This window comes from Canis lupus, chromosome 3, assembly GCF_011100685.1.
Source record: "Canis lupus familiaris isolate Mischka breed German Shepherd chromosome 3, alternate assembly UU_Cfam_GSD_1.0, whole genome shotgun sequence".
In the NCBI taxonomy this organism is placed as follows: domain Eukaryota; kingdom Metazoa; phylum Chordata; class Mammalia; order Carnivora; family Canidae; genus Canis; species Canis lupus.
In genome coordinates this window covers 38,417,164-38,427,594 of record NC_049224.1, presented here as the reverse complement: position 1 = coordinate 38,427,594, position 10,431 = coordinate 38,417,164, and the positions used below count along the sequence as shown (strand labels likewise).

General features: G+C 44.2%; 1 protein-coding gene across 8 annotated transcripts in view; it reads left to right on the top strand.

The window, feature by feature from the left end:
• Positions 1-4,064: 4,064 nt before the first annotated feature.
• The window catches only part of FAN1 (FANCD2 and FANCI associated nuclease 1), a 39,859-nt gene continuing 33,492 nt past the window's right edge, over positions 4,065-10,431 (top strand). Inside the window, exons 1-3 of one of the 8 annotated variants that reach the window (XM_038532604.1) lie at positions 4,065-4,228; positions 5,099-6,522; positions 8,949-9,089. In XM_038532604.1, coding sequence (XP_038388532.1) covers positions 5,253-6,522; positions 8,949-9,089 — 1,411 coding nt within the window. In that variant the 5' untranslated portion in view covers positions 4,065-4,228; positions 5,099-5,252. Of the gene's footprint in view, positions 4,229-4,360; positions 4,407-4,541; positions 4,631-4,688; positions 6,523-8,948; positions 9,090-10,431 lie in introns of those variants that run through there. The other 7 variants (XM_038532606.1, XM_038532605.1, XR_005356909.1 and 4 more) reach the window with 7 other exon arrangements.

Below are 10,431 nucleotides of genomic sequence, written 5' to 3'. Positions count from 1 at the left end.
CTAGAAAGTTCTTAATTTAACTATAGTCATGTTTTTCAATCTCTTACTTTATGGTAGCACTTCTTCTCTTATTTAAGGAATCCTATAATACCTTTAAGAAGATAAAATTATTTCCTATGCAGGTATGTCATGTTACTGCACTTTGTGCTTTGCAGATACTGTGTTTTTTACAAATTGAAGGTTTATGGCAACCCTGTATCAAGCAACTCTGCAGGCACAATTTTTCCAACAGCATTTGCTTATTTCATGTCTCGGTCACATTTTGGTAATTTTGGAATATTTCAAACTTTTTCAATGTTTGTATCTGTTACTGTGATCTGTCATCAGTGATTATGACCTGCTGAAGTCTCAGATGAGACTACTACTAGCATTTTTTTTAGCAGTAATGTATTTTTAAATTAAGGTATATACATAGGTTTTTTTTTAAGACATAATGCTGTTGCACGCTTAATAGACTGCAGTGTAGTAGAAACATAATTTTTATATGCACCAAAAAATTAATTTGCTTTATTGTGATGTTCACTTTATTGTGGTGGTCTGGAACCAAAACCATATCTCTGAGGAATGCCTATATTCTAAAAGTCTTGAAGTTTGCTTTTCACAATTGTTACTTTAATCTATTCAGCCTTAATCTTTGTATTTGATATGAGGTAGGGATCCAGTTTCATTTTTTTCCAAATAGGTAACCTGTTTTCAAAAACCATTTTTGAACAGATTTTCCTCAGTACTCTATAACATTTACTGTGTTTGGCACTGGATTTATTACATTCTCATAAATAGTTTGGAACTTTCTTTTGCTATGTTCTTTCATTACGTGGCCAACCCCTTCACTTGTAAACTGTATCCCATCCCCTTGCCTATGGAATAATATTAATCCAGAAAGTCTCCTTTCTTTTGCATCAGATTTCACTCTACCTGAATATTCCTATCAGCATATAAACATTGTTATTTTTTCCATCTAAATAAACTCAGCCCCACCTTTCCTTTTACCTCTGCTATTCCTCTCTGCAATCCTTCACCACAAAACCTCTTTAAAGTCTACACTTACTGTTGGAGAGGAAAAACTTTTCCTCTATAACCCCTTAGGTTTAGTGCCTGAGGACCTGTGAATTAAACTGATAAAAGACGGTTAACAGGAAAAATTATTCATATACTTATGGGAGCTTACTAAAGAAGTAACTTGATAAATGGTTAAAGTTAGTAGGGAAAAGAGAGGGTAGAAAAGGCCTTTGGGGATGAGCACATATGTTTCTAGAAGAACAAATGGGAGAGAAGACAGTTTGTGATAATCCAACAGCAGTTGGATTCTTGCAGTTTCTTGTTCTTGCAGATGCAAGGGGTTTTTCTATCTTCATGGCCCTAAGATTCCCCTGGAGAGAGAACTTACGGTAGGTATACTCTAGGTCTTCTTGGTTATAAAAGCCCATCTCTGAAAAAGGGAATTTATGACAGCCTTATTTCCTAGAATTTTTTTTAATCAAATAAGGGAACCTCCAAGAAGGCTTCTTTTTTCTATCTGTTGAATCCCAAATGCCTTCAACTTAAAATAACCTTCATACCAACCTGGGTTCTGAATGGTACCCGTATAGTCTCCAATTCCTCTCTCCCAATCTTTCTTGAATCCTATTCAGTCATTCCACTGTTCTGTAACAATAGCTTTTGTCAAAGTTACCAAATGCCCTTCACATTGTTAGGTCTAATAGTTGCTCTCAATATTCATCTTCCATTCTAGCTGCATTTGACACCCCCCAATCTTCAACACACATCATTCACCTGGTGTTCTGGATGCCAACTGTTTTCCTTCTTCCTCACTGGTAACTTCTCAGACTCCTTTGCTGGCTCAGTCTCCTCTCCCTTTTTTTTTATGGCACTGTTCAGTCTTCCTGATCTTTTAATCCTCCATTTGTAGTCACTCCATAGAATCATATATTAATACCATATAAAGCCTGATGAATCCCAAATTTTTATTTCCTGACTTGATTTAATTAATGTATCAAGTGTCTTCATCCACAACGATGTCTGATTAGCATTTCATTTTTTTTTTTTTAAGATTTCATTTATTTATTCATGAGAGATACAGAGAGAAAGAGAGAGGCAGAGACCCAGGCAGAGGGAGAAGCAGGCTCCATGCAGGGAGCCTGATGTGGGACTTGATCCCAGGTCTCCAGGATGACGCCCTGAGCTGAAGGCAGGCACTAAACAGCTGAGCCACCCAGGGATCCCCTGATTAGCATTTCAAACTTACATGTTGCTGTGATTTGAACGTTCGCATATGCCCCACCTCTTCTCCCCCAAATTCATGTTGAAATGCTAACGCCCAATGTAATGGTATTAGGAGATGGGGGTCTTTGGGAAGTGATTAGGTCATGAGAGAGGAGCCTTCCTGAATGGGATTAGTGCTCTTATAAAACAGACCTTACAGGGCTCCCCAGCCCCTTCCACCATGTGAGGATACAATGAGAAGTGTGGGATCCAGAAGAAGCACCTGACCCTGCTGGCACCTGGATCTTGGACTTCCAGTCAAAAGAAATGTGAGAAGTAAATTTCTGTTATTTATAATCCATCCAGTTTATAAGTGGCCTGAATGGACTAAGACATGTGTTTGAAACTGAACTCTTGATATCTTTCCCCTTTGTCCTAGTTGACAGGGCAAAGTTTTTTTCTTTCTCTTACACCTTACACCCTTCACCAAGAACAAATTCTGTTGGTTATACCTACTAAATGTATACAGAATCTTGCTATTTCTTTTAGCTTCAACATTAGCTCTGACCCAGGCCACTATCATCTCTCCTTGGATTACTTCCTTAGCTTTCTGTGTTCCCTGCTCCCATTCTTGCTTTCAGTCTCCCCTTTCCTCTGCCCCCATCATCTATGCTTAACATAGATGGCAGAGTGGTTCCTCCATATCACTCACAGTAAATGCTAAAATCCGCAAGACCATCAAGACCTGTTATCAAATGTCAGCAGACTAAAGCCAGAGGCCCAATCTAGTCAGCTATCTGTAAATAAAGTTTTATTGGAACCCAGCCACACTCATGTTACGTATGGTCTATGGCTGCTTTCACACTACAACAACAGTGTGACCAGAGACCCAATGGCCAGAAAAGACTAGAACATTTAGTACCTGGCCCTTTACAGAAAATGTTTGGCCCCCTACATGACCTGCCCTCTGCTACCTACCTCTCTCACTTCCCTCCTGCTCCAGTGAGTTGTCTTGGCCTTCTTGGTATTTCTAGACCTGCTAGGCAAGCTTCTAGCTCAAGGGACACTCCCTGTTGCTGTTTCATCTGCTTACAATCCCCTTTTCTCAAGTACCCACTGCCTTACCTCCTTCAAGTCTGCTCATAGGTCATCTTTTTCAGTGAAACCCTTCCTTACCACTCTTTCATACTGTAGTCGTCCTCCCTACCCTCACCGTGATGTTCCTGGCTTTCTCTTCGAAGTATTCATCTTTTAATTCTCTACATAATTTATTTTTGCTTTTTTTTCCCTTCCGTCTTCCTCCACTAGAATGCATTTTCCATGAAGGCAGGGATTTTCCTCCTCCTCCATTCCTCATTCTGTTCACTGCCATATTTTGAGCATCAAGAACCTCCTCACCTGACAGGAAGGCAGGCACTTGACACGTATTTGAGGCCGAATTCCCTATTCACGTCCCTTTCCCCTTCGGCTCGTTCATCTATCCATGCATTCTTTCGACGCTGTGTGTGGAGTAAGGACACGCTGGCCCTGCTGCGAGCACTGGTGAAGGGTACCCGGGGCCCTGCACTCAGGGAGCGGACACTCTGGGTCATTCGTGGGGAGGCTAGAACCAGCTGCTGTCGGTGCTCAGGGGCTGGTAACTGGTACACTCTGTCTCAGTGACAGTTTTCCGTTGTTAAGCAGCCGTTCTGGGACACGAAACCGTATCGCTTCACAATGAAACCATATAAAGGGCCGAAGTAGTGGGTACTCCCGACTCCCCACGGCCCAACTACTTTACACTTTATTGGGCCTCTGCTCTGGAGCTCCTCCCTCCGGCCTCCTGCGGCGAGGCGGCGGGCGGCGGCTCTTCGGGGGAGCGCAGCACGCGGCTGAGCCCCCGAGCCGACTCCGGGCGCGGGTCCGCGGGGCCCGCGGGGGCAGCTTCGCCCAGGGGGCCGCCCGACACTGGGTGCGCCCCCACAAGCAACCTTCCTACCGGCTCGGGACAGGGGTTCGGTCCGGGTGCACGGACAGGGGTCGCCAGGTGTGGAGGAGGAGGTGCCCGGGGAGCCCCCGGCTCGGCTTCGGCCCCTCGGGAGGAGGGGTGGGGGGCAGCCTGCGCTGTGAAGGGAGGGGATCGATTACTCGGGCCTCCGCTTGCCGCGCCTGTGGCGAGCCGAGACGCGGAGATAGGCTGGGCATGTCTGGCCGCGCGGAGCTGGGTGGGAAGCCTGGGGCGGCCGGCCGGGGTCCGGGGGCGCGGGGCGCGGGGTCCGGGGTGCGGGCCGCATGGGGGAGCGCTGGCGACTAGAGGCGGCCGGGCGGAGGGCGGAGGGCGGAGGGCGGAGGGCGGAGGACCGAGGGCGGGCGGGCGTGGTGGCGGAGCCCAGGTGCGCGCCCGCGGCCCCGGCGGGGAGGCCCGGCCGCGCGCCCCGGAGCCTCGGAGGTGCGGTGGCCGCGCCTGCCCTGGGGGCCCGGGGCGTGGTGACAGATGCCGGCGACTTGGAGGGAGGGGGGAGGTGCTGTGCGAGCCTGTGAGACCGAGCTGACCCGGGGTCGTGCAGATGGGCTTTCTTCCTCCCGGAAAAAGTCACTGATGCAGGGGTTTAAAAAAGGAATCTGGAACCGTCAGGCTTTCGCTTTTTACAAATGGATAGTTTGAGATCATAAAAAGCCTCAGGAATGATCCCTGCGGAGCCTCACGCGGTGGTTTGATGGCCGAGGGTCACCGCGAGATATTGCGTGTGAACCCGGAGCAGAGCCCTGGTCGGTCCCAAGGCCAGGACTTTCCTGACCTCACGGAGACGGTGGTTGCATATTGTTGTGTGGAGGAGGAGGTGGTGCCCGGGGAGCCCCCGGCTCTATTGTCGAACTCAGAACGGTATTTTTAATCCACATGTGTTTTATGTTGTAGGGAGAAGAAGCTGACTACATGAAAACATGAAGTCAAATAGAAGCCCACTTGTTATTATTTCAAGCCAGGGAAGTAAAAGTGAACCACTGCTGTCTTTACCCAGTAATATCCCGGGTTTTATTACTGGAAACACCCAGTTTTTCTAATACTCATTATGTCAGAAGAGAAATCTCCTGCAAAGAAAAGACCTCGTAGAAGTTTATCAATCAGTAAAACTAAAAAAAATGAGTATAACTCCATTATTTCTTTTTTTAACAATGCACCACCTGCTAAACTTGCCTGCCCTGTTTGTAGTAAAATGGTGCCAAGGTATGACTTAAACCAGCATCTTGATGAAAAGTGTGTTAGTGTTAACAGTGATGACATTACTCCAGTTGATCTGAGGCATGTTGGCTTAATGAATTCAGATGTGTCCACAGTAAATTTAACCAATGTTGTCTTAGAAGATGTAACACCGGGAAAGTTGTCACCGTCAAAGACGGGTTTAATCCCTGACCAAAGTAATTCCATAAAAATGGTCAAAAGACAGCAGACCAGCCCTTACTTTAAAAATAATGATAAATTGATGTGCAAAAATCAAGATAAGCAGAGACATCATAATGTGAAAGTCATTACTCTGGGAAGCCTGTCATCTAAATTGTCCAGAAGATACGCAGAAGCTAAAAAATCAATATGTAAGAATAATGAGGAATTTGCCAATAAGAGTCCACAGAGTTCCTTATCCACAGTGGGTAGGAACCTGGTTGACAACTGTTCAGAGATTGAGGACAAGGATCAAATTTTGGAGAATAGTTCTCAAAAGGAAAACGTATTTACCTGTGACTCTCTTGAGGAGCAGAGAATTTCTGAACATAGTGTAGAAGGCACTAAAATACTGGAAACTGAAAGCCAAAAGGCTACCCAGGAATGTGGGCGATCATCCCTCACCCCTGCCTTCTCAGATAATGCTTCTGTGTTATTTTCACCAGATTTAACTCTTGGGAATCCAGTGGAGTCTACTTCAGAGGAAAGTCTTGCAAAGTGGGAGAGTATCACAGGAGTAGATGATAAAGATGTTGAAAAATGTGAGGCAGGTAGTTGTGAAGAAGAAAAAATGACTGTTGCTTCAGAAGCTAAAACCCAGTTGTTAAACTGGGAGACAAAATCTCCTAGTTCTGCACATGATGTTTCTAAAGGCTGTAACATCCATGTCCTTCCTCTGGAAGGTGATAGTGACCTAAAGAATGAAATTACTTGCAGAATTACTTCAGAGCAGGGGTCAAGCTATGATGTTCCTGATGAAACAAGAACAGTACCACCAAATCATCCTTACTACCTTCGGAGTTTCCTGGTGGTGCTGAAAGCTGTATTTGAGAATGAAGAGGATAGGATGCTCTTCGATGAACATGAGAAGGAAATTGTAACTAAATTCTATCAATTATCAGGTATCTTAACCTTATGTTCCTCCATTTGCTTTCCTGATTTGGCTAGTAATCTAATGACCACAAGGAGTCAGTGTGGTTCTGAGTCCTCTGGGAATACTCAGGGGAAGCAGCCAGCTACATACAAGGTTTGAGAAGAATATGCATGACAAAGAGACAGGATTTTGTGGCTAGGGATGTTTGCTTCTGCACTATCATCCTTACAAGCTCTACTTTGGTTATAATGGAAGCACCTGTTTTTCCTTTATATGTGTATTTGATGGTTGTAAAATAGCCTTTTCCAGGTTAAAAAAAAATAGGGATTTAGGAAAGTGTACTTTGCATTCTGAGCATGCAATCAAGCTTAACTTAGGTTGTTGCTTTATTGTTTTCACATACCATTTTCTCAAAAATGAAAGTGAAGTAGAATATAGGAAAGAACAAACCAAGGCATATTAAGGCATATTTTTCCCTCCCAACAATGTTTTAGGTTTCTAGACTTCGCTTTTTAAGGGTAGGGTGTGGAGGAATTGGAAACTTTTAGGCTAAATTGGTGCATTTAAAAATACTGGTCTGTGCCTCAGTTCCTTGGCAGCCAGTGGTGGCTGTAAGCCCTTAGTGCTGATTTGGAACAGAAGCCACCCTGGTTGTTGCACTGCTAATCCAAGGGGCCATGGTAGCTTTTCGGAACGAAGTCCCTTCTGAGCTGCGGAAAGCTTACTTCAGGGCTATGCTCACCTCTCATTATTAGTAATCTTGTCTGACTCTTCAGTTGGATTAAAAAAAAATCTTAAATATTACTAGTAATGTTCAGGAGAAGGGTCTTTGTTTTAAATTCCCACAATGAAATTACAGTCTTCGTTGTATTACTTTTTTTTTTTTTTTTAGAGATTTTATTTATTTATTTGATAGCACGAGCAGGGGGAGGAGCAGAGGGAGAGGGAGAAGCCAACTCCTCACTAAGCAAGGAGCCCAATGGGGGGCTGGATCCCAGGACTCTGAGTTCATAACCTAAGCCAAAGGCAGACATTTGACCAAATAAGCCACCCAGGCATCCCGTTGTATTACTTTTAACATGTGAGTGATACTTCTCTGCGCATAGTTGCACAAATTATCCACACAGCCTCCATCTCTACTTGTGCTATCCTCACCAGAACATGGACATAAATGACACCCCATTACTCTTCTATCCACAGAAGTCACAGATCTTTGGTTGGGTGCTGGTTGCATTCATGCGAGCATTTGAGTAGTCTGTGTGCCTCTGTATAATTGAGAAGTATGAATAGTTTCCCTAGTGCAAGTTTTGGTAGATTCTTGTGTATGGCTCCCCACCAATAGTCATTTGCAGTGTCTCTATGTGAAAATAAGTGTTGCTAATTGAGTTTCCCTCTTTAAAGAAAAAAATGAAAAAAAGTTGAAGATTTAAGAAGTGTAATTATACCATTTTAGAATTGGCAGAAATCTATTTATTTTAAAGATTTTATTTGTTTATTCATGAGAGACAGAGAGAGGCAGAGGGAGAAGCAGGCCTCGTGCAGGGGGCCCAATGTGCGACTCGATCCCAGGACTCCAGGATCGTGCCCTGAGCCGAAGGCAGGCGCTAAACCGCTGAGCCACCCATTCAGGGTTCCTGAATTGGCAGAAATTTAAAGATAATCCAGATAACAGGAAATTTGTGACCAGGTTAATCAAATAACTTTGCCAAGATCACTGAGTTAGGGATGGTTGCTTTACCAAACCTACACATATTTTGAAAATCTTTTCAGATTATTTTCAGCCAATAATAGAGTCATGCATATTAAGCTGAAAGCAGAGAACAAAAAAACTGGAATTCTGGGTAGGGCTTCTCTGAGTGAAAGTATTGGTGGCTAGAAAAATGAGAAACCTGGTTCTTAGAAGTTTTGAAATGGCCAATAACCATTACCAATTTTGGAAATTTTTAGTGGTTGATCTGCCCATCATCAAATACATCATCTTGTTTAATCTTTTCACCAGCATTGGGAAGATGGTGTTATTTCCCCAGGACCCCCCCCCCTTTTTTTTTTTAACAGAAAATGGAGTCTTGGTAAGGTTCATTGACTTGGATAATGCACAAGAGGCAGAGCTGGTCCAGGGCTTGAGTAAGCATAGGTGTATTTCTTTTTTTTTTTTTTTGAGATTCATTATATTTTATTTATTTCAGAGAGTGTGCGCATGTGTGTGAGTAGGGGGTGGGGCGAAGGGAGAGAATCTCAGGCAGACTCCCTGCTGAGCACAGAGCCCGATTCAGGGCTTGTCTCATGATCCATGAGATCATGACCCAAGCCAAAACCAAGAGTCTGAACTAACCGACAGCCACCCAGGTGCCCCACCATAAGTGTATTTCTAATAGAATATATTTTACTCAACTCTGTTTTGAAAAGTATATTGTTTTGAGAAGGGAGATAATATTTTTCATAACTTTATTGCAGCTAGTGGTCAGAAGTTATATGTAAGACTTTTTCAACGTAAATTCAGCTGGATTAAAATGAGTAAATTGGAATATGAAGAGATTGCCCCTGATTTAACACCTGTGATTGGAGAATTGCAGCAAGCAGGCTTTCTGCAGACAGGTATGATTAGTCAAAGGAAATGTAATCTGAAAATAGGGCATGAAGAACTCAGTTTCTGCAGAATGATGGTGCTGTTGGTGCCTGGCAAATACTAATTTTTAAAAATTGAATTTTTAACCTTAGGACAACAAATTATTCATGTTAAAGCCATTCTTAGCCTGGGTGAAGACTATTTGTTGTTTTCTTGACTGTCTCATGTTGAGGACAATAAAGTCTCCCCTGGGTCCCTGAAGGTCCTCAAAAGTCTCCCTCACTGAGTCAGTGAAGAAACTCACCCCTTCTCAGCTCTCACCTTCTAGCAAGAATCTGACTCATTCAGCTGCCTCATCTTTGTGATAGAATGAAGCTGGTTTACTTGAAGCTAATATTGCCTCTAAAAGCTTCATCCACCCCCTCATGTACACACATACAGCTCTTGTAGTATGTAAGTTGATTGCCTCAAGTTCGTTGATTTAAACCTATGAGACTGTAGTTTTGGTGGTCTTGTCTCTAGCATCCATTAAGCACCTACCTACCTGGACTGAAAGTGATATTGTACTGGAAACATTGGTGGAGGGAGAATGTGAGTCTTAGGTAGTTGCTGACAGCCTTTTTTTTTTTTTTTTAATTTTGTTTATTCATTCATTCATTCATTCATTCATTCATTCATTCATTCATTCATTCATTCGAGACACAGAGAGAGACAGGAGACCGAGAGAGGCAGAGGGAGAAGCAGGCTCCATGCAGGGAGCCCAATATGGGACTCCATCCGGGGTCTCCAGGATCACACCCTGGGCCAAAGGTGGCGCTAAACCACGCGGGCTGCCCCGTTGCTGACAGTCTTGACTTGTCAGTCTTGAAATAGGCAAATCAGACCAAAGCCAGGTGGTTTCTGTGTGGAAGTTTGTAGTGAAGAGCACTTAGTAAAGTGAGGTTAGGTGATGTGCTGGGACTGGGGGAAAAGGCAGAGGGGCTCAGTTAAGAAGCTTGAATGAGAGGGATTAGGCAGCAGGATGCAGGCCCTGCTTGGAGCACTGCTTCCAACACATCAGTCCATAAGGGCCACTGGGGAGCTTCTGTCCTCACCTGACTTGGACGGTTTGGTGCAGATTCATAAATTCACAAGTTTGACATGCATGCCAGGTGATTGCTGCAGGTGAGCCTTGACTTACCTTTAAATGACCTTTAACCACAACCCCAGTGGCTCACTATTGTGCTCAATCAAGTCCAAGTCCTGCCCTCGATCTGCATGACCCCATGGGACACGGTCCTGCTCACTCTGCTGTGGCCACAGAGCTCTCCTTGGGGTTCTGCAGCAAGCTGAGTGCACTGCTTTCAGAGCCTTGTACTTGCTGCCATAGCT